This window comes from Corylus avellana, chromosome ca8 (assembly GCF_901000735.1).
Source record: "Corylus avellana chromosome ca8, CavTom2PMs-1.0".
NCBI lineage: Eukaryota > Viridiplantae > Streptophyta > Magnoliopsida > Fagales > Betulaceae > Corylus > Corylus avellana.
Window position 1 is genome coordinate 17,952,628 of NC_081548.1, and position 24,984 is coordinate 17,977,611.

The 24,984-nt window shown below is 37.3% G+C and overlaps 1 protein-coding gene across 1 annotated transcript; it reads right to left on the bottom strand.

The window, feature by feature from the left end:
* Nucleotides 1-2,156: 2,156 nt before the first annotated feature.
* LOC132190968 (bifunctional dethiobiotin synthetase/7,8-diamino-pelargonic acid aminotransferase, mitochondrial) lies at nucleotides 2,157-24,719 on the bottom strand. Its single transcript, XM_059605994.1, has 16 exons — nucleotides 24,447-24,719; nucleotides 24,075-24,230; nucleotides 17,858-18,534; nucleotides 11,571-11,741; nucleotides 11,101-11,362; nucleotides 10,820-10,900; nucleotides 10,471-10,591; nucleotides 9,957-10,096; nucleotides 9,670-9,764; nucleotides 8,198-8,313; nucleotides 7,947-8,093; nucleotides 6,863-6,996; nucleotides 6,653-6,784; nucleotides 4,993-5,127; nucleotides 3,247-3,359; nucleotides 2,157-2,662 (listed from the first exon to the last, which is right to left on the bottom strand). Exons 1-16 carry the CDS (start codon nucleotides 24,717-24,719, stop codon nucleotides 2,470-2,472), a joined length of 2,946 nt encoding a protein of 981 aa, XP_059461977.1. The 3' UTR covers nucleotides 2,157-2,469.
* Between the last annotated feature and the right edge of the window lie 265 nt (nucleotides 24,720-24,984).

Genomic DNA, 24,984 nt, shown 5'->3' on the forward strand with positions numbered 1-24,984 from the left:
GATTGCTCTTTGAACCAATTAAGTGATTAACCACCCATGTCTTTCAAAAAAACCTTAGCCGCCAGAGAATCATTATAGGATGAGGGAAGAAACAAACCCAACTTTTCAAACTCTTTCATTTTGGGTGATGTTAAACATCACGCCTGGCCTGATGAAAGCTGGGGTGATTTGATATTTTAAAATAATAAAACATAATATTTTATTATTATAATTATTAAAAAAAAAAATTAAGAAGAAACCTAGCGTGCATGAGCAGTTATGCACGCCGGCGTTCTTCGTATCACGGCCCTTTCATTTTTGATTAATAATATAGTGGTGAGTCTACTTTTGCTAAGTCTCTAGCAGTTTTTATTTGTTTTCTCTTTATATTTTCTGTGAATAGCGATTTATGGGGTGAAGTTTTTTTTTTTTTTTTTTTTTAGGTTTCAATTTTCTTTATTCATTTTCTAAGGGTTTGTTTATATAAAACCTTAAGAGTAACGGTCTTAGATTTCTGGTCTGTCTTTTTTGTTTTCTCTTTGGTTCTTTATGGGAGTAAATCATTGACCGATGGCGGAGAAATTATCAAGTATATGGAAGAATTGTCACTGGTAGAAGCAACAAAGGAGATCGCATTTGGGAATGCACTTGTAGTGAAAATAGAAAAGCCAGAAAATCACTATCTATTTGAGAAAGTTGTGTTAGACCAAGCAGCAGCGAGAGACTTGATTCACCTGAATATGCTGCAAATTTGGAAACTGATTGGAACGATGACATTCAAAGAGTTAAATAACGAATAAATCAAATTTGAATAGAATAAATTTCTCATTGTATTTATAATATTATTTTGTTATAGAAACATGCACTATTTTTATGAAATGAATAAAGAAAAAGCATTATTATTAAAAAGATTGGACAATGGTCAACATTCGTCCATGCACCCTAACTAACAATGAATAACGAACAACCAGAACAGGGCCATGAGCCTCAAGACAAACCCTTGGGTGAATAGTCGCCCCACGAATGATGAAGAATGCCTATGATCTCTCCGAGAAGTTGATGAGTTGGGTGACCCAATCTGGTAGCCCAAAATCGGTTATGCTATCACATGACAGCCATGGGAGAGATAAGACACTAGTTTGGTGCCTCTCTTAATTGACAAAGAATAAGTCAACTTGAAAAGGAGGTTCAAGCTTGGTCAAGGACCTCCTTTGACTTCATTTAACTTAATCAACACTCTTAAGCCTTACCTTAAAACTGATCTCCATGTCATTTGTAGTAATAAATTCTCATATATTGTCTAAAATTATTTGTACTAATTAATTCTCATGTGAAGCCTTTATTGTTGGGGTTTTTTCTTGGTGCTTGGCTTGAATTTGGTGCCTTGTCCTCCCATTTTTGTATGGTAATTTGTGATAGCGTAACTGACTTCAAATGCCAAGATTGGATCGTCAAACTTGTTGGTTCCTTTGGGGATCAAAGTTCTTTCTCATTGCTTGCTTAGCAGCTGCGCACCCTATGGCTCATTACGGGGGCCTATGGCATTGTTCTGGTTGTTTGTCCTTCATCGTAGAATAGGAGTACATGGTCATTCATTAGCTAATTAATACAATTTAGTATAGGTTCATGATCGTATGTTGACCAATTGCCTAATATAACTTGATCTAGGGTACATGGCCAATTACCCAATTCTAATCTTGGATACATGATCAATTCATCAATGCAATCTAATATAGGGTACATGACCGCATGCTAGTCAATTGCCCAAATTAATATAGGGGTACATGGTCATGTGTTTGGCCAATTGCCTAGTGTATTCTAGGGTTCATGATTAATTGCCCAATTTATTTTGATTTGGTGTACATGGCTTCATATTGGCTGATTGCCTAAAATAATGTTCGCGATATATTGTTGGTAATAATATTTTTTGAGTCTAATTCGTAGGTTGCTTTAATCATAATAGATTACTTGCATCACGGGTTTTCCATTAATATCACTTTAATTGGATTGCCTGGCAAGATCATGGTTATTCAACGGCTCCTCAATGGTGTGGCATCGATCGAGTGGTGTAGCTCCTTAATGTTCTTTTATACACAAGCTTTGGAAGAGCAGTGACTTTTTTTTTTCTTTTTTTTTCTTTTCTTTTCTAATTGAATGAAGGAGAAGGCTACAGGGAGGGTTTTTTCCATCTCTGATCCTAATGAAAGAGAGAAAGGAGGACCCTAAGGGAATTTGTCAAGTAGATACGATCGACTGATAATTTGTCACATTTATTCACTAAAACACTCCTAAACAACTAGTTTCATATATTGCAATCTCTCTTTCTTATCTTACCATTTTCTTTGATTTCCCAACAAAACTATCAATTATTATAGATCCTTATAAATAAAAATTATTGATGGTTATAAATCCTTAACAAAAAGAAGCCCCGCCACTCTACACGGGGCCCATAAAAGAGAAGAACATAGAATAGCTTTCAATTACTATAACTCAGAATTTTGTAAACTCCTTAATTTGGCAAAACTCTTCAAGTCTTGTGTGAAGTTTGACAAGTAGTTGGCTGCAGAGCTCAGGAGATGTGCAGGGGCCGCACATGAGATATATGACATTGCCCAAGGGCCTCGTGTAGACACCATCTTCACGGAGTTTCTGAAGAAGAGAGCTCGCATATAGCGATCCATACCTGTAAAAAGACACCTGCTTAGAGCAAAACTTCTTGAACGAGGGAAAAAACATTAAACTATAGAGATGCAGGGACTCTGAACCAGAAAACAAGGCAGTAGTGCAATCCATATGGTGGAAGATCAAGTCACAAAGAAAAGAAAACCAGATCAAAGGCAGGTGTTTGTTACAATAGGAATAGGGCAATGCCTCTCTTGGCCAGTTGGCCTTAGCTAAAATCAACTGTAGCATGTCTTGGAAATTCTTTCTTTCTTTCCTAATTTTGTTTTTTAGAGGGATATGGCATAATCTGTTCAAGACACACAAGCTCAAATTTTTGTACTTGCCTGATCTGGATAACCCTACTAATGAGTTCAGGGTTACCATGAATCATGAAGAACCACTGTGTACTGCCTATATGATTGCAAAATAAGAAGTTGCACAAGTACAGGATGCTTCAAGAAAGAGTTTCTAAGGACATAACTTTCATATTGAAACATTCTAGCTTACAAGTTGGGAAGTGTTAAAGAATGCATGCGGAGCTACAATGACAGTTAATAGAAGATGACACTTAAAAATAGTTCAGAGAAGCTGATCAGACAATACCCAGCATTACGGCCCTCTGCTCGGAGTTCCAAGGCACAAAGAGTTCCCAACACAACCACTCTTTGAACTACAGGAATTGATGAAATCTGTCGCACCAAGTCTTCATCCCATAACTGCAAGTATTTGAAAAAATAAATTCGATTTGTGGTTCCCATAAGTAAAAATTATTTTAGCATGATCACTACTAGGCGAAATTGTTGTAATGAAGCTGAACAGAAACAGCAGCCTCCATAAGTTTGTCTATTTTAGGGGCTAACAAGGGCTACAAGAATTAATTCATAGCTTCTCTACATGTAATTGAAGCTGGGGATATTTATATGTATATACCAAAAAGCGCAGGGGTGCAACTCAAGTACACAGAACGTATACAAGAAAACGCCTAAGAAGAAGAAGTTAAAAGAACAAGAAAATCGGGAAAGTTGATCACTAACAGAGCTAAATAAGCAGCTGTCCAAGTGAACAGGGAGAGAAAAAAAAAAAAAAAGACTTAAGCTCCTCCAAAGACCTCTCAAAATCCTCAAAACATCTCGCATTTCTCTCTCTCCACAAACACCACAAAAGGCAAAGAGGGAACATCTTCCACACCGTAGCATTCTGTGAACGACTTCCCGTCCACCAACAGGCAAAAAGATCTGCCACCCTATTAGGCATAACCCAATTCAATCCAAAACGGCTGAAAATAGCATACCATAGTGCCCTGGCGACCTCATAGTGGAAAAAGAGATGATCAACTGTCTCCACATGTCTCTTTCAAGTTCAAATAGTTAAAACATCTATCAGAACGTAATTGCAAGTAAAATTAAGGTAGATTTATATACTAAAAATGAGGTTGTACCATTTCTTTTACTCTCATAGGAACTAGCAAGGGAAAAGAAACTATCTGGGGAAAAACAATTAACCCCTCCAAGTATACACGCTTTTTCGATCTTGCCTCCAATGTTTAAAAAGTGGAAATGAGACCATCCGTTAGCCATTTCCGTCTTCTCTAACGGAAAATGACTCAAATATGTCGCACATGGGTTTTTAGTGGATGAAAAGTCCAAAATGCCCCCATTTCTCCTTTTAAAAAACAACCAAAAAACAAAACAAAATAAAAAATGGGGTTGGCTGTAGTCACCCACATTGGGCATCTGGGGGTAGCCATTCACCCCTATTTTGGATGTTTTATCCACTAAAAAACCCACATGCAACACACATGAGTCATTTTCCGTCATAGAAGATGAAATTGGCTAACGAATGGACAACATTGCAAAATTCAGAACCTTCAGGAAGGGGGGGTTTAAAAAGAATAAAGATCGAAAAAGAGCGTATACTTGGAAGGGGTTAATGCATTTTTTTCCAAACTATATTAAGGAAGCTTTTTTTTTTTTTTTTTTAATTTGCAAACTGAATATTTAATCATGGAAACTGAAAGCTTTGAACCTTTGAACACAACCAGAACAGAATTGAACTATAATCTTTCCCTGCTCCCCTTATTTGGGGGGGGAAGGATATATCATTTGGTCCAAAGACCATTGGCGCCTTTTTTTTTTTTTCATTTAATTTTATGAATCATTGGCTTGAATGTTTATCGTAAAGCATATAAGGTTGAGCCCCTTACTACTACTCAGAACAGTGATCATTTATTATATATATTAAAAAATGAGGGCCTGAAGCACCCCATTAGTAAATTTGTAATGTTGATGCTAATGGAAGATTTGTAATATCTAAGAACCCAAAAAATAATGATAATGATAATCAACATACCTCCCTAAGCGACCTTCCTTCAGAAGCGATGTTAAGATTTGTCTGAGGATCTTTAAACCATTCTATGGATTTAACAGCTGCTGTGCACCCTATAGCATGTCCAGAGTATGAGTGTCCATGCAAAAGGGCCTTGAGCTGTAACAGAATGAAGAGAACTTCAGCTCATTATTTATCATTTAAATAGTTTCAGAGATCTGTTTAGAACAAAAGTATACACAACTAGGGAGAACACAGATTCTAAGACAGATGGTGTCAGGAATTTTCAGAGTACAAAGACAACAAATACGTCAACTGAAAGCTATAAAGAGCAGAAATGGGAAAAGCAAAAGACAGAAACCTAAAAAAAAAACAGACATTCATTAATTAAAAATTTTGATCTTTTTATGATTATAGCGTTATTATGCACTTATTAAATTAATATATGTTTTCAGGGAAAGAGAGAGAAAAAGAAAAACTCAGTGGAGATATGTTACAAAACAGAAAAAGTAAAGCTCTGGAGTTTTTTTTTTTTTTTTTAGCAATTTAAATATTATTAAAAAGTGCAAAATGCGCAACTTAGGTACACAAGAAATATATAAGAAATACACCTAGCTAGAAAAAGAAAAAAGATCCAGAAAATCATAAAAACTAAGCAAATTAAGACAATCTAAAACAACTATCTAGTGGTAAAGAGAATTGAAAACGAAAGGCTTTAGTTCCACTACTGTCCTCTTGCAGTATTCAAAACTTTTATTATTTATTTCCCTCTAAAGAAATCACAAAAGGAAAAACTAAACCATCATCCACTCTACTACACTCCGAGGATTGCCACACAATCCTTTCCAACAAGCGAAAAGGACTACCACTTGTTCAGGCATAACCCAAGCTAACCCAACACCACTAAAAATAGCACTCTTTAAGGCACTAGCAATCTCACTTTGGAGTAGAAGATGATCCACAGATTCCTTGCTCCCTTTACACATACAACACCAATCATCCATAATGACTTTGCTTACTTAGGTTAGTCATGGTGGGGATCTTCTCTAGGGAGGCCAACCAAGCAAAAATCATGGGGACTTATGCTGCTAAATACTCTTCCAAAGGGTGCTAAGTTAACATTTAATAATCCTATAAACGTATTTTAAACCTCTATTTAACTACCAATATTCATCTAAAATATACGCAGACTACCTCAAAGTTTGGTTTACTTGAATGCAGTAAGTTAAAATGAACAGATTTATACCATGTCACCAAATTATTGAAAGCATAATTTTGCTTTGACAGCCAAAATAGGACCTCTCTATGTTAGGTAATAATGTATCAAAAAATACTCGGACAAAAAAAAAATGGGCAGATTCACCAAGAAAAGGGACTTTATAAAGTAAGAATACACCAACAAAATATCTCTATCTGACTAGGACTTTACAGCATACAAACCGATCCTAAACCCTAAAGTTTCCTAGCATTGCTATTACCAGTCCCTGTCAGTCCTATTACAATATTTTGACTCTAGGGTGAAATGCATACAAAAACATCAAAGGCAACAAATGTGGCAGCCAAAACCATACCACCAGAAGCCATTATCTCAAATTCCTACATAATATTGTCTTCCATAAGAAACCCCCTAACTGACACATGAAATTAAAAAAGAAACAAAAGAAAAGCCAGCACAATAAATTACCTTTGAGTCTCCAATAAAGGAGGTAAATACAGCATTGGTTGCCAATGTGGCAGACAAGGGTATAGTCCCACCAGTCATCAGCTTCCCAAAGCAGGCTATATCTGGTACACAACAAAGTAGGTCTGCTGCAGTCTGCCAGAAGAAAAACAATTTTTCGGATCAAGTGATCTAAGGAAAAAAAGAATTAAATGTCACTAAAGGGCAACCAACCTCGGTTCCCAGACGCCAGAAACCTGTAAAAACCTCATCAAAGATAACTGGAATTCTTTTACTTCGGCACTCATTAACAAGTACCCGCTGGAAAAGTGGATCAACCATATGCATTCCCCCAGCAGCTAGAATAACTATATAACAATCAGAACCATTGAATGAGAAAATTGCAGAGTTTCCAGGAAAGAGCACGCACGTCAGCAGAAAATAGGCATATGATAGTACATGATCTCATCCAGATCAGAAATACCAATACTGAACACATTGTATGAGTGCACGGTCCAGAGTACAGGTCTAACATTCATTGATACCAATATAGCAAAAAGTGTGCTACTAAAGATTCATTAATGCCAAGAAAGTCCCTAAATATGGTTATACCAAAAAATCGCATTTGCAATCAGGAGATGAAAAATCAGAGAAGCCAATGCAATGGAAAAGTCTTGGAAATTTGGAAAATTCATATAAAATTGAGTGTGGGAAAAGGTTATTCTCAATGAATTAGTCAAAGTTTTGAAGAAAAAAAGTTGCCAACAAATCAGAAATTATTGCAACATGTGCAATATTCAACATTAATTAGCGAACTATTGAATTTATAAGAATAAGTATCTAAATCGATAAGCTTAATGAAATTCTTATTTGGATTGTTTTAAAAATATCATATATTTTCTCCTAGAATTCAAATCCGGGATCCAACACAGAATTCAACCAGGCAAGAAGTGCTTATAGTTTCCTTCAATTCACTTGCATTTTCTTCCAATAACCAAAGAAATGTAATAAGTTAGAAGCTCAGTAAGCCCATCATCTAGAGTAAGACTTTTCCGAGGTGAAACCAACAAAGGAGGCCCAGAAGGGCCAAAAGCCTCCAAAGCTGCATTTGATAGAATGAAATGCAGAAGATGACATCAACTCAGAAATGGGGCTCATTAGATCCTTTTTCACGTTATGAAGCATCAAGTTTCCAAATATAGAATGAACTTCATTCAAAAGTTACTTTCAGTTTCCAAATGTATAAGACACTAAAATGAAAATGTGCCATAGACAAATGGAAGAAATTGAAAAAGAATAACAATATAACTTATCTTACCTGGTTCCAAAATCAGTGCTCCTATATGTTTAAACCCTCCTGATCCTGAATATTGCGATAATTGTTGTGATATATAAGATGAATAAATTTCAGCTAGATCTGAATTGTCCCTTATCCTATGAAAAATTTCATTGCGCGAACTGAAGGCTGTAAAAAATGTCAAATAAAGTTAAGAAGGTACCTAAATGACAATGAACAATAACAGTAGACATAAATAAAAATAAATAAATAAATAAAATTTTAAAGTTTACCTATATTTTCAAGCTTTGGGTTCCCAAAACACAACCCTTCAGGCAAGGAAAGATTCCATACACCGTTGCACATGTAGACTGTAGGAGGATCCAGAAAAAGACCTCTTCCAGTGTACCTGTGAAAATCCATAAATCATTTTTTTTATTTTTTTATTTTTTTTATGAATAATAATTTATTGAAAAGAAAAGGCAAATTCCTCATACACGAAAAGTATAAAAAGAGAAACAACAATCTTAAAGGTGTCTAGAATCTAAAAGGTTAACAAGATCTAAAAATATTCGAAGAGGAGAAATTTTGAACACAGGTTACAGACCAATCCAAGAAATATCTCAAAAAAGATGATTTTAAACACACATTAGACTCGTAGTCCTCAAATAGATGTAAGTTCCTTTCTCTCAAAATGCTCCACGTTAAGAACACTAGAAAAACTTTCTAGATAGCCTCCTTGGGATGTCCCAGCCTTTGAGTCCTCCAACAATGTAATAGTGATGAGAAATGGCAATCAGGGGATCCCTTTTTGTAGGTATAAGCGGAGACAACAGGAACTGTAACACCTCCACAAACCTGTACCAACCCCATTTTTTCTTGCCCTCCCCCACTGCCATTGAACTCTTCAATGGCCATATACCTCCCGTGGGTATTACAACAGCGTTGACCCAAGACTACATTCTGACCATTCCAGAGTTTTTGCATGAAGCCTGCATTTTCTAGTCTAGCCACTGCACCGACAGTCAAGAGCAACCAAAAAACTCCATCTCTTCCCAAAAAAAATCAATCGAAGATACCCTTTCCCTCTTTTCAATATGTGTAGCCTAAAAGAATTACCCCCGGCTCAAGAATGAATTCAAAGGATTTCGATTCTACAAAGAAAAACTTCCCCATAGGCCTTTAAACCACTAACGAAGACCACAAGATGCAAAACTTGCAGCAAGCTCCTCAGACAACGTCGAGAACATCTTCCCAGATAACCATGAAACCACCCAAATCCTAGCAAAGCTAAAGAACAAAGAGAACCAGTACACCAATGACAAGAAATGGTGGGAAGCACCTGCACGCACCGCCACTAGAGAGAGAGAGAGAGAGAGAGAGAGAGAGAGCAATGAGCTAACTGAATTTTAAGCATTATCATAAATCAATTGTTATAAAGGTTCGATGATTAATAGCTTGTTTTTCACAGACACGTGCGTATTCTTGGAGAAGAAGAGGAAACTATTTTCTTATGAAAAATACACACAAGCTATATGAAACCTAATTGCTTCAATGTTTTAATTTTCTTTTGTACAACAAATGCATGAGCTATTCCAGTGTCAGCCCACATCATCTAAAGCCTTACATACACATTATAAGGAACCATGAAAAACTAGAGGCATAATACCATTTATTAACCAAGACAAACTCCAAAATTCAAAGTATATAAAAGAAATAAATTTGGAGTGTTTCCACACATGCTTTTGTCACAAACTGTTCATACCATGGCTGCTGGAGGAAGCCTGTATAAGCCGATGGTGCTTGTGCTTCCATAGCACCTAAAGTATCACCATGATAAGATCCTCTAAGAGCTAAAACCTGAAATAAACCTGCCTGAGTTACCAGCATTCTATTTGAATATTAAGAGAAAATTCACCCTTTAACAGTCAGAAAATAACAAAAAAACAAAAGCCCTATTTATCAAAAAATATATATACAAAAAAATAATAATTTTATCATAAAATATGTACACTATCAGTAGGCAAGGAGAAAAGGATTAGTGAGGCCCACCATGAGCTCAACACTTCTTCCAGCTGTGTTATCCTCAGAAAGGATTCCATGATCAAAGGAAAATTTACGAAATGCCATCTTGAGAGCAATTTCAATGGCCGTAGATCCATTATCTGAAAAATATGCTCGGGTAGCCCAACCTGCATACAGAGCAACCTTAGCATTATCCATATGCAGCAATCACATAAGTAATAAAATATAATAGAAGAAAAGATGAGAAAATAAATGAGAAAAACAATCTCTTCTTAATATATGACCACTCCTTGGATCCCTTCGTACCATCAGTATTATCCTTGGCTGACCCTAAAACTAAATACGAAGACTATCATTTACTCAATTATGGATTCAACTTATCACATGAGACAGACTTATCAAAAAAAAAAAACAAAAAAAAACTTATCGCATGAGACAGCCCAAACTTCCGGAAATTTCTATCAAAAACACCTGAAGCAATAATTTCAACAAAAAAAATTCTAATACATAGATGGGAAAAAAGAAAGAAAAAAATACAAACCTTTCCCCACACCTTCAAGCAAAAGCTCTGCACATTTTAAGACTGGCTCATAAACATTCTCAGGAAACATCACATGCCCAAATCTTGCGGCAGCATAACCCAAGTCTCTAGCAAGCTCAGTCTGAAGCCCCCTAAAAAACACCACATTAAATACTTCAGAAATGCTATCAATGAAGAAGATGAATTACAATAACTCTATGCTTAGACCACACTTTGAGTAAATAATTATGGGGAAATTATGTGAGCACACAGACCGCATGGTTTAGATCCCCTTTAAGGAGAAATATTCCGACATATGGGGTACACAATGAAGAAAAGAAAAGGCTTAGAAACTACTCATGAGAACGACCTGTAAAGTAGCATCAGGTCCTTGAGTCCACCAACTGGCACATGCATCAAACTGTTGAGTTATGAATCCATTATTCTGATCCTACAATGGAAATTGAACATAGTTTGGCATATTACTTTTGCGGCATGAAATGATAAAGAGAGACAAAGATACAAGGTTAGAAACAAGCACACTGAAAAAAATAAAGGAAGCAAAAAAAGGCAAAACAAAAAAGAAGAAATATAATTAAAAAAGAGGGGAGGGGGGAAAATCAAACTATTGACCATTGCTATGACACGAACCTTGAAGATCGCAAAATTCTCACCATATCGTGAATCAATCACCGTAACAGCTCCTTCGGGTACAAGTTTGTGCTGAGTGAATGGCCACCAGAAAATCTCTCCCGCCTTCTTTGGCATGTCATGCAATCTCTTAATTCTCTCTGAATAAGCTGATAACATTTTTTCCTTCAGAGAATCAAATACACCACAGGAGTCATCAAACCATTCCATTAGGTCATTTGATAAATCTTCTGGAATTGGTGGCAGCACATGGACAGGCACCCTAAAAAGAACAAATGATCATAGATGAATATACATATAAACCACTGCTACTACATGAGAAAAATTAAAAATTATTAGATGGCAAAGCACATGATTACGTTAAAGAGAGAAAATCAAAATACACAATTTGTGATGAGCGTATTATAGTTTGCTTATAATTTCTTAGAATCATACAGTGTACAAAAATAAATTAATAAGAGAAAAGTTACCTATTTCGCAGATAAGACAATAATGGCACCTCATTTACAAGACCATGATCCTCAAAAACAACAGCAACAACATCGTAACCTCGAAGTTTCAAACTCTCATAAGCTGAAATGGTTCCAGAAATACCACCAAGCCGCCCATCTCCAACAAGAATAGCAGGTAAACGCAAAGGCCTGCCCATACATGTAACAAAGACCTGAATTAACAGTTTACATAATAAAGAAAATGTTCTACCTGCATAGAGCCTTTGTGCAACACCTGAGTAAATTAAAGGCTAAAAGAAAGATAAGATATTAAGAAAGCTGAAGGTTTTGTTGACAAGGTTAGGTCTTGGTGGGGGTCTTATTCGGTTGAGGGTTTACCTAGTTTTGTGCTAGCTAAGAAATTGAAATCCCTTAAATTGGATTTGAAAAAGTGGAATGAGGAGGTGTTTGGGGACATTGGGAGGAAGAAAAAAGAGTTGTTGGGAGGTATTCAGGAGTTGGATGAGTTGGCAGAGGTAAGAGGCTTAGCCCAGGAGGAGAAGGCCCGAAAGGCGGATATGGTGAAAGATCTGGCGAACACCTTGTTGTGTGAATAAATTCATTGGCGCCAAAAATCGAAAGCTTTGTGGCTCAAGGAGGGGGACCGCAATACTCGTTTCTTTCATAAAATGGCTAACTCTCATCGCAAGTATAATCGTGTGAAAGTGCTTCGTATTAATGACGTTTTATCCGATGATCCGGCTGAGGTAAAAGATCACACTGTGAGGTATTATCAAAGCTTATACTCGGAACAAAGCACGTGGCGACCTAGAATGGACAACCAGCCTTTTTTGTCCATTGATGAGGAGGATAAAAGGTGGTTAGAAAGAGATTTTGAGGAAAAGGAAGTTTGGGAGGTGGTTAAAGGTATGGATGGTGATAAGGCTCCGGGTCCGGATGGCTTCTCCATGGCTTTCTTTCAAGCTTGTTGGGGTGTTGTTAAGAATGATGTTATGGCTGTTTTTGCCGAGTTCCATCGTAGACGACAGCTGGTGAAAAGCTTGAATGCAACTTTTATTTCCTTGATCCCAAAAAAGGCGGAAACGGTGGAGATGAAGGACTTTCGGCCCATTAGCTTGGTGGGAGGGGTGTACAAAATTGTATCTAAGGTTCTTGCCAACAGGATGAGAACTGTGTTGGGTAAGATCATATCCTACTCTCAAAATGCTTTTATTGGGGGTCGTCAAATCCTAGATTCGGTTCTTATTGCAAATGAATATGTGGGTAGTTGCATGAAGTTAGGGGTGCCAGGTGTTCTTTGCAAATTAGATTTGGAGAAGGCCTACGACCATGTTAATTGGGACTTTGTGTTGTATTTGCTGCATAGGTGTGGTTTGGCGAGAGGTGGAGGGCTTGGATAGAGTGGTGTATTACGTCGGTAAGATTTTTCATTCTTGTGAATGGTTCTCCAAAAGGCTTCTTTAATAGCTCGAGGGGAATTCGGCAAGTGGACCCGCTTTCTCCGTTACTTTTTGCGCTTGTTATGGAGGCATTGAGTAAGATGGTGAATGCGACGGTTGACCTAGGCTTTTTGACTGGCTTCTCAGTGGGAAATAGGGTATTATTGGAGTTGGTGGTCTCTCACTCTTTATTTGCTGATGACACCTTGATTTTTTGTGAAGCTTCGATTGAGTAAATCCGGTATGTGCGGCTCATTCTTTTATGTTTTGAAGCTGTTTCGGGTTTGAGAGTGAATCTTGGAAAGTCTAAAATTGTGGCTATTGGGGAGGTGGAGAACATTGGGGGTTTAGCTGATATCTTTGGGTGTAGTGTTGCCGATTTGCCTATGAAGTATTTGGGTCTCCCTCTTGGGGCGGCGCATAAGGATACAGCTATGTGGAATGATGTGATCGAAAAGATGGAGCGTCAAATGGTAGGTTGGAAGAGAATGTAACTCTCTAAAGGAGGTCGTTTAACTCTTATTAAGAGTACGCTCTCTAATCTACCGACTTACTTTTTGTCTCTATTTCCGATCCCTATGAGTGTAGCTAAAAGATTTGAGAAAGTTCAAAGAGATTTCTTATGGGGAGGGATGGGAGACGAGCCTAAGATGCATCTTATAAATTGGAATCAAGTTTGTCGTCCCCTTTGGTACGGCGGGCTTGGCATTCGAAAGTTGCATCAGTTTAATCAAGCTCTCCTAGGTAAATGGCTTTGGAGATGCGAATGAGAGTGAGGCTTTGTGGTATAAGGTTATCAAATCTAAGTATGAAGATCAGGATGGTGGGTGGTGCACAAAGAAGGTCTCGGGTTCCCATGGTGTGGGCTTATGGAAGCACATTCGTCAAGGTTGGGATTTTTTTGCCAAAGGCATCCGTTTTGAGGTGGAGGTGGGTTCGAAAGTTCGTTTTTGGCATGATATTTGGTGTGGGGATTCCTCTTTGAAGCATGCTTTCCCGTCCTTGTTCAACATCGCCAGACATAAAGAAGCTTGGGTGAAGGATAACTTCATGTGGAGGAGTGGGGTGGTCGAGTGGAATGTCATTTTTGTGCGGCCCGTACAGGACTGGGAGATGGATTTGATTTCTTCTTTCCTGGACCGGTTGTACTCTTGCAAGATATCCACAGGTTCTATGGATCGTATTCGTTGGTCATCGTCTAAGAAAGGCAAGTTCGAGGTTAAGTCACTTTTCAAGGCCTTGTCTAATTTAGATCATGAGGTGTTTCCTTGAAAGAGCATTTGGCGTACTAAGGTGCCTTTGCGAGTGGCTTTTTTCGGGTGGACCGCGGCCTTAGGCAAGATTTTGACTCACGACACCCTGCGGAAGAGGAACCTAGTGATAGTGGAGTGGTGTTGTATGTGCAAGAAGAAGGGAGAGTCAATCGATCATCTTCTTCTCCATTGTGAGACCGCGAGCATTCTTTGGCATACTATTTTTGATCGGTTTGGGTTGCATTGGGTCATGCCTTGCAAGGTGAGGGGCTTGTTTGATTGTTGGCGGTCGGAAGGACGTTCCCGAACCGCGGTAGTGTGGAAGATGATCCCTCTGTGTCTCATGTGGTGTATTTGGAATGAAAGAAATGCTAGATGCTTTGAGAACTCCACTAGGACCATAGAAGAATTGACTCATTTCTTCTTCTTTACTTTGTATTCCTGGACGGCCGCTTGGCTTGCTCCTATAGGGATTAGTTTCTCTGATTTCTTTTTTCATTTTTCTCCCTCTTAGGCGCTCTCTTTTATACTTCTCGTGTATGTGGGTTGCGCTTTTTATATCATTATTACTTATCAAAAAAAAAAGAATAATAAAATAAAATTTTAATAAAAGATATGTCTCATCAAGTTGAAATTACACATGGTTAGACCCAAAGATGTCGAATCAATTAGGTTTGGAAGTTAGGCTTGAAAAATTAGAAAATTTCTAGAACCAGAATGTCCCATTCAAACGGAAGGTAGCCCTATTCAAACAAGACACGGTACCACGTGTTAGATAGCGGCAAGCACAAGAAAACGAATGACAAAGATCAAATCTAAGTTATCCGCATTCGTACAGAAGAATGTGTAGTTTGAACGAAACATCTCCTTGTGTTAACCCATGATCGAGTGGCAGGTGAATATTGACGGCCACAATTTCGTCACATGCGGAAAAGATTGATTTGATGCCCAATTTAATGTCGATTGTCAAATGCCATTCAAACGGGTTAAACGTGCCATTTGAACGGAACAACAACTCCACGTGTCAAATTTTGCATGAAACAACGTGACGTTAACTCGACGCAAATTTATTGCATCTGACACAACACCGTTCAAACAGGAAAATATCTCCACGTGTCTAAGTTTCTATGGTGCGACATAGTCGGTGCTGTTCGAAAGGGATATGTTCCATTTGAACGCCAGTGTACAGTAGGCGCAAAAATCTCTACTTAAACACCTGAGCTGAGGAGATAAAATCCATTCTCTCTTTCAGTTCGTCCAAAGCCTTGCTGGAGGTCTAGTTTTTGATTGTTAGAAGAGAGTTTTAGTGAGAGAGAAGAAGGTTTTAGAGAGAGAAAGTTGTGACAGAAGAAAGGAGAAGCTTGGAGAAGATCTTGAAGGTATAATTTTCTTACACTCCGTTTCCTCGCATTTCTCATTTTCATTCATGAATTGTATTTTTTTGATAAGTAAAAGTCAATCTTATTGAAAGTGTAAAGGCACCCCAAAGTACACCGGGAGTATACAATGGGATCACCTAACTAGAAAGGGAAAAGCGAACAAGAAAGTCATCGTAACTAATCGACACCGGGAAGACATACGCCACAGTCCAAAGGCATAAAGTATGGAAGCAATTGCTGGTTAATGAAGTTGAGAAAGCTTGATAAACTTGCATTAAGATTTTTTTGAACCTAAAGTTATATGCTTTGGGAATATTTGATGTTTAGGGTTTGTTTGATGTTGTATTGGAAGTTGTGTTGAATTCTTGTGGTTGTTGTGTTGATCAAATGAAAATATTGGGTTGTGGTTAGGGTATTTGAGTTATGATTTGGAGAAGGTGAGAAAAGTACGGAAAACTAAGGTTTTCATAAAAAGGCAAGGATTTTAACATAAAAGTTGTTGTTTTGAGATGCAAGTTTGGTTGTATAGGCGTAGGTGGAGTAAATGAAGGATTTGGAAGTGTTAGAAATCGGTTTGAGTAGGTTTTTCAAGTTGAGGTGCAGAGAACCCCGGTCAAACGAGGTAGAAGCAGAGATCCCCATTTGAACGAGCTAATTCTAGAAGTAGAGATCCCCGTTTGAATGAGCTAATTCTAGAAGTAGAGATCCCCGTTTGAATGAGCTAATTCTAGAGAGCCCTGTTCACAACTGCGTTTACAGTCCACTCAAATGGGACTGTCCAGATTTGAAAAGTTAGGACTTTTAAATTTGGAAAGGTTGATGAAGCTATGAAATAAGTTTTAAGGTTTCCAAACGAAAGTAAGCCCTAACGAGTAAACGTAATATGATGCAGACAAACAAGTGATAAAGGCAAACAAGTAGGCAAAGGATTTAGCAAAAGTTGTAAGTAAAACTTCTTACCAATAGTATTGAAATATGTTTTACATGTTTGGATAAATAAAGCTTCCCACAACCCCAAGGGGTTGGCCCAAGTGGTGGAGGCCTTGGTCTTGAGGTATCATCCCCTTCAAGGTCCAAGGTTCAACACCTCATGGGTGCAAACAATTCTTTGGGGCCACACCCCATAGTGAAAAGCCAGCGATTTAACCAGTTCTGTGTAGGAAAACTTCCGAAGGTGCGGTGTACAGGATCGGAGTTTACTCTACAGGGGTGGGTCCGAAGGACCCTGCCTTGGAAAGGTTCCCCGACATCAAAAAAAATAAAAAATAAATAAAGCTTCCCACCAACAACATAACTAATTTTATTATGAACTGCTTTTACCATGTACATGCATAGTTTACTTGTGAATATGAGCCCCGCATTGTAAATATTTTACATGTCATTATTGCACTGTGCTTTACATGATCTACAAGAAAATGAATTTAAAGAAAAGTTTCAAAGAAAGTACAAGTATTATAAACGAAATGGAAAGATTAGTTTTAAAAAAATAAATTTTTATGAGAATGAGAATTTTAATGACCTAGTATTGAGTGGGAAATTGTGCGTAACAACCCAGCGTTAGTTGGGAGAATACAGGTAACAACCCACTGTTAAGTTGGAGAGTACGCTTGATATCACAATGTTAAGTGGGGGAGTACGCCTAACGACCTAGTGTCAAGTGGGGGAGTGAGCTTAGCGAACTAGTATCAAATGGGAGAGTACACTTGATGACCCAGTGTTAAATAGGAGAGTACTCTTAACAAAACTATAAATTAAATTATTAAGTAAATAATATGTTTTTCGGATTATGAATATTAGAATATATATTGTACCATGAGCATATTTTGATTTAAATGATATTTCACATTATTATCGGCTAGCAAGTGAATTGAAAGTGCATACAATGATATGATATTGAAAAGGAAAAATGCTAAGGATTTTCAGTTTTAGCATCTACTATGAAAGAAAAGTCTCTCTCTCATTTTACATTAAGAAAAGTGTTTTACAATGACGCTTCTGAAAAGGCGCATTGTCATGATAGTTTCTAAAAACCCGGCATCTGTTGGTAAAGAAAGGTTTGCTTTGATTTTGAGAACTAGCTTGGATTTTAATTGACTTGACAAAGAAATGGGAGAGAGGTTTTAAACTAAATAGTAGCTAGTGTATGGCGTTACAATACGAAGGACACTAACAATTATGAGCCACAAAAGAAAATGAAATAAAAACAATAAATAAATAAATAAGTGATGACGTACCTATACAAGTCACATTGAAGCGACCCAGAAGGCCCTGGACTCGCAATCCCACCAGCGGTCTCAACGACGCAGAAAGCATCCATTTCCTTCTTCTCATCTCCGCCGCCTTCCAACTCCACTCTCAAGCACCTGAGCAACTCTCGCAGCACCGCAGCGTCCTCCACCACCGCGTTCTCCCTCTGCGCCGCCAAGTGCGGCGACACGGCGTCTTTCCACGCGTACAGCGTCTTACAAACCAACTCGGAGGCGGCAGCGCTTGCCCGCTCCCCTTCTAACACCCTCTCCTCGTACCACCCCAGATGTCGGATCTCGCACTCGCCATTCTCAGCAATCCCCTGGCCCAAGACCGCATTGGCGGCAGGGACGGAGGCCCTGAGTACGTGGTTGGAGGAGAAGAGAGGGAAAAGGGAGTGGCGTCGGAGAGAGAGGCGGGAGAGCTTGCGGTAGACGAAGGAGGAGTCTGAATCGGAGGGGAAGCCGGTCTGGACGGGCTTGAGGTAGAGGAATTTTCGGGGTCTGGAATGGGACGTGGAGAGCAGAGAGGAGGCCGCGAGGCCGGCGGAGACTAGCGTCTTGCCGAGAGAGGTGTTGGAGGCCCAGACGAGGAATGTGGGGTGAGAAAGTGGAGTCCCGCGCGCGTCGTGGCAGGCGTGGAGGAGGGTGTTGAGGGCAAATGCCTGGCAGTAAGTGGAGCAGGTGCTGGAACATGGTGGGGGGGGGGGGGTGGTCAGTCGGGGTGGGGCTTGAGCAAAAAATTCTCCACCACTCTCCTCCTACTGTAGAGGATGAGAGTTTTCAGGAAAAAAACAAACCGAATTTATAGGCGGCATTTAATAGACTTTGGGAAAGGATCTTCCTAATCCTAGTAGGTACACTTACCAATCACTTGGTTGTAATTAATTTATACGAATTTATTTAAAAAAGAGAATTATATATATATATATATATATATATATATATTTGTTAAATATTTTTTTTTGTCTAATGTGATTTAACAATTTTATTTGTTTGTCTTTTATAGTTTAGTTTTTATCACAGAAAGTACATCGACTTTACATAAAGACGGAGATAGTCCATCCGTCTAACATTTAACAGAAAGTCACTTTAATACCATTAAAAAATTAACACATGTTCATATACTTAATTAAAACTTAAAATTAAAAAATTAAAAATTGAGGGTGACTAGCCACCTCTATGCCTCAAATCTGCCGCTAAATATTGTTGCTTTTAGCTTAGCAATCACTCTCTCAAGCTTACTAATCCGAGTTTCAAGTTCCAGTCCTGGTATTTCAAATGTATCGCCGTTACATTCTCTTTCATTACCATTGATGCTCACCATGTTATAAACAAGATTTCCTGCTTGGCTCTCACTTGTACTTGTGATGGCTCTCTCTAACCCTCCTACTTAAGATGCACCTCTATTTTTTGTCATCGACTCCATTTTTCTGACAGCTCCATCTTTCGCAACTGAAGCTGAAAAGCTTCACCTATAACCCTCCTACTTCAACTTCACCTCTATTTTTGGGGTGGTTTCAGTCACCTCCATTTAGCCCCTTGAGGGTAGCCGAACCACCCTCATGGACTGTGGGGTGGCAATCTAGCCAGATAGGGCCACCCCCCAAATGGCCGAAGAGGTGGCTACAGTCACCGCAAAACTTGTTTTTGTTTTTGTTTTTTTTTAATTGTTTTCAATTTTTTTAAAAAAAAAAAAAATTATTATTATTATTTTTTAATTAGGTATATGAAGTGTCAATTTCTTAATTGTGCTGACGTAGCTATCTATCAAATTTTGGACGAAATTTAGACAGAAGTACCATCTCCGTCTTTATGTAAACCCGAAATACCTCCTATGATAAAAACTAAACCCTAGAGGACAAAAAATAATGTTGTTAAACCACAGGGGGCAAAAAGATATTTAACCATTTTTTTTAATAATATGTACTTCTCACATTTTTTTATAATTATAAAACACAAGTAATTTTTTTTATACGAGTGCTTGAGGGACTAGTCTCTTACCAGCGAACGGCAGTGGAGGAAAGAGTCAAGAGGAGCAGTACGATGGAACAGAAAAGGATGGCAGAAGAGCTGGAAGAGTTATGTGGAAAGATTTCTTTGATTGAGGGGTAGAAGATAGGAATCCAAGTGGAGGAGGGGGGTGTGTGGTTGAAGAAGTGAAGGCAATAGGTGGAAAGTGTCTCATGGGGAAGGTGTGGTAAAAAAAGAAAGTTAATAGGGAGGCTTTCAAATCGGTCCTCTCAAGGATTTGGCTCATTGTAGGGGGGATGAAGTTCAAAGAGCTAATGGACAACATGTGGCTTTTTGAGTTCATTGATGAAGCTAATAAGAGAAGAATTATGGAAGGGAGGCCGTGGTCTTTTGATAGGCAAATATTGGTGCTGAAGGAATTCGATGGTAGCACTCCACCATCCCAAATGGAGTTTATTCAGTCTCTGTTCTGGATCTAAGCTCATGATATGCCATTACTGTAGCGCCACAGATTTAAAATCCTCATTTAAAGATATTAATTTGAAGATAATATTATTTTAATATTTATATTAAGTAATGAGATTTGTTCTTGAAGAATTTATGGATTATATGAGTATTATAGGAATGAATTTTTATTTGAGATCATTACATCTTAAGGTTTAGGATAGATTATAGCTTGATAATTTAGTTGGTGACTTTAAGAGATATGATGGTATAATGATACATATTATACATTTGAAGGAAAGTTAGCTTTGAGGGATAGTTGATTTGGTGTTAGCAAACGAAGAAGGGTGTGAGAATGATTAGATGAGATTAGATATAATTTTAATAAGGAGTGGGCCCAAGGTGTTGTTAATAATGCTCATCTCTTATTATATAGGACCGGACCCCTTCATGCATAATTCACACTATTTTCTTTCTTTTCCTTTATTTATTCCTCTATTTCCACACTTCCCTCTCTTTTTCCATGAGGCCCCACCCACTTTCTTTTCTTCCTTTCATATTTTCTACTAGCACATCAACCCTTATCTTCCCCCACTTTCCCCAATGCTACTTACTACCACTCATTACTCCTTTCATTTTTCTTCCTTCCTTCTTTTACCACACGACTTGGACTTTTTCTTTTAATTTTCTTGACTTCACCTACTCTCATTGCTTTATTACTTAACGGAGAGGAAGAAACGAAAGATAGAGAGGGGGAGCTTTACGGATGTAAGAAAGAGAAGACAGGGGGAGAGAGATGTTGCAATAGAGTGAGAAGATGGCCAAGATTTGCAGAATAATAAAAATGGGTTATTCAAAGGTAAAATTCCTCTTTCTTTAACTATGGGTATTTGATTTTAAGTTGAGTAATGGGCCTTAGATGAGAACCTTTTGATTTAATCAGGATGATATTGGGTGGTTTCACTCTTGAGGATTTTGAATTAGTTTTGGGAGTTGATTATGCATTTTTGGGCTGAGTTATAAGATGTTTTGGGTTAAATTTTAATGGGTTAACTTCCCTAAAAGAGTAGACTAGAGTTAATTCATTTTCGTAAATTGTTATTAATTTAGTTGTGAATAAACAGAATGGAACAACAAGATATTTTTCAAGATGATTAATTAGCAGTTTAAGGACTGCTCAAAGCTCTAGTCTAAAGGTAAGTAAATTCACTACCCCTTCTAAAGTTATCATGTCATGTAATTTATGTATTTTGGTAAATATTCATTTTATTTACATATTACGAAATTATGTGGCGTGCATGAAAGATTTGAGAAAAAGGAATTTTGTGAAAATATGTGGATTATAAGAAATGATAATAATGATAAACCCTCATACATGTTGCCCTAAGATGCATAAAAAGAAGTACAAAGAAAAGTACAAAAAAATGAGTTAAATGTTTATAAAATGAGGGCACATGTATAGAGGAGAGTATTTTTTGCCCCAAGATAAATAAGGATGAGAGGAGTTTGGAACCGATACTCGGATGCAGGCGAAACCACTGAAGGAGGCTATGCAAAAAAGGTGACATGACCATTGAGTGCACCAAGAAAGAGTTAATTGATGGCCGAGCATGGCTGAGGCCACAGTTCAGTGCTATGGTCACAAGGACCCGCAATCCTCGTACACAGGGGTAACAGTGTACATAGACCCTAATATGAGAAAATGATAATATAATTTCATCGATAATATACTATGATGATTTATAATGATGCATTATGATGATGATTTATAATGATGATTTATGACGATAATTTATTACTAGATGTAATAGTATGTATATGCTACGGAAGATGCAATCGTACATACATATATTATTATGGTTGGTTGTATATATATTTGTGAAAACATTTTTTTCAAAATTGAGCACAATGAGTAAAACTATTTATGGTTGTAAACTTTACTTGCTGGGTCCCTTTGGGCTCATTTAGTTTTGTTTCTTGTTTTCAAGTAGAAATGACGCTGGAATGGGAGGCCAGAATGGGGGGCGGGAATAATTATTAACTTTCAAAGTCTTTTCATATTCGTTATTGTAATAATATGATATTCTGCAACTAAAGTTTAATGTTTTCTAATTTCTATTGTAATAAAATCTCTTGAAGAATGTTTTATACATTTATCGTATCATTTAAAATTAAGTTCAATAATAGACCTTATAGATCTTTGCAAAAACTTTTGTTGTAAAAGAAGAAAAGTGGTAAACTCAGCCTTAACAAGCTAGGGATGCTACAATTTTGGTATCAGAGCAAAGGTTATAAGGTTCTCCAGACTTTTTTTTTTTTTTTTAAAAAAAAAAAGGTTAATGGGAACCACATTCCGGCCAAGTAGAGTGTGTATTTTTGTGTGGTCTCTAATAAATGATGCATGGGCATTTTTCTAATGGTTAATTTTGGTTAAGAAAAAAAATCATCTTAGTATGCTTAATTTGGAAGATTTTATTATTGTGATCAAGTTAATGACGAAGATGAATTTTTATTGTCTTATAGATAGGTTGTGATCTATAGTATCTACCCATTTGGATTTGCGGCAATTTTCTTGAGTATTGATCGATAAGAGTATATTTTGAGGTGTCTCGAGGATTTAGAAAAGATTATTGATCATGATTTATAAAAAAAAAAATAAAAAAAAAATTTTAAAAAAAATCGTATGATGGTTTTACGGATTTAGGTTGCAAGATGATTTGTGTAATTAACTTTGTGACAAAATGGATTTTGGTTGTGAGATGAATTGTGTAAACGACTTGGTAACGAATGGTCTTATGGATGTCGGTTGTGAAATGATTCTTGTAACTGAATTAATGATATAAGAGTTTATATGAGTTTTGGTAATGGCTAAGGTTTGGTTAATGACAATAATGACACTATGATTGATGTTGTAATATATGGATTGATGAATAAGGATTACGTAGTGACATGAAGTGAATGCCTAAGTATTGCAGGGATAAATGCAAATGAGATATACCCTAGAACCTATAAGATATTTTGATATTTACATTTGTGGTTTAAGGATTTTGATATTTTCAGATGATCGTGATGGCTCTAAGGTACAATTCATGAAATTTTTGAGGTGATTCTTAGAATTTGAGGTGTTAGGTTTTCTGTAATTGAGGTAAACTATATTGAAGTGACACTTAAAGTTTTAAGGATGAATTGGTGCTCCTAGGTTGTGTATAATATTTACATTTTGAGGCATTAATAGGTATTGTATTATGAGAATTTTAGTTACATGCCAAAGCTCTTGATATAATTTTCTTTCACGAGGTAAAGATGATGGATTATTATTCTTGAGGTAATTTAAAGCATAAAGGTAAGAGTTGAAAAACAATATAATATAATGATATGATATAACTTTCCTTTATAAGATATATGTTCAATGATATTCAGGTATTTTAGAGGTTGATAACATGTGATTTTGTATACTTAGATGTTTTATTGAGCGATTAACTTGTTAAACAGATTGTTTGTTTAAAAGAAATTATTACAATAACAGAATGATTACATAATGAATATTGAATGAGTACAAAAAGAAATGTTTGGAGAACAAACTCCTTATAATTTACACACCAGTGTCCATTATTAATTAAAAAAAAAATTGCATAAAGAGACATGTGGTAATGGTGAACTGATGATTCCTCAGAGCTACTCCAGGAAGATTATTTCTGCACAGAGAAAACCTAGTATGAGTAGAATCGTATATATTTATATATTTGAATTATCGAAGAGAATATTTATTTCTAATGAAGTACCTAACTAGAGCTTGTGCGGAGAGACGTGCAACACCCCTGGACATCGACCCGGAGCTTTTCGTGCTGTCACTAGAACGTTCGGTGTTCTTCTTCATTTTTAGCACCTTTGGTCCCAAGTATTCCACGTAAGATAACGCCAGCTTTTTCAGCTGAATATTATCCTGCTTCAAATCCACATGTTTTCATTTGTAGTAATTGAGCAGTCGCTGTAAAACCCCAATTTAGTTTTTTAAGACTTTCAGCTCAACATTTCTGGCACTCAAGCGGCGTGCCATGTCTGAAACTGAAGCAGCACCTTTGATGCTGAACGCCAATGAATTATTAATAGCATTAGTATCCGACCTATCAGCTAACAATATTTGATCCCGTGGAATTACAAAACCTTTGGCCACCGCTACAGCAATAGAATCGTGGAGCACGAGAGAATCATGAATAGTGATAAGACGATTGTCAAAGACAAAAGTTGGCTGCCATACGTCAGGATGTGCATCAGATTCGTTAGGGTGTGAAACAGGTACAACGAGATGTATAGCAGGCACTTTAGGGGGAACAGTAGACACGTCAGGTTGTACATTAGGCATAACAATGGGTTGTGATGCAAGAGCAACATTCGAGTTGATGTTGTTAACAAATGATGATGATGCTGTCATATTTAGGAGAGTAAGGAAAATAGTTGAGAATACGAAGAATTTGAGAAAGATGAAGTATTGGGAATAAGTGTGCAGAAGAGACTGAGCGTCAGAAACTGAAGAAAATTATGGAAGCAGCAGACGAGTGGCTTTAAAGAAATGTTTCACTTCAGGTGAAATAAACAATAAACAACAAACGTTAGGTGACCTCGGGCTACGAAGGATTTTTGTCAAAAGATCCCGTTGAGGTAGGATTTGGTCTCCTGTCATAAATTCTACTGACACC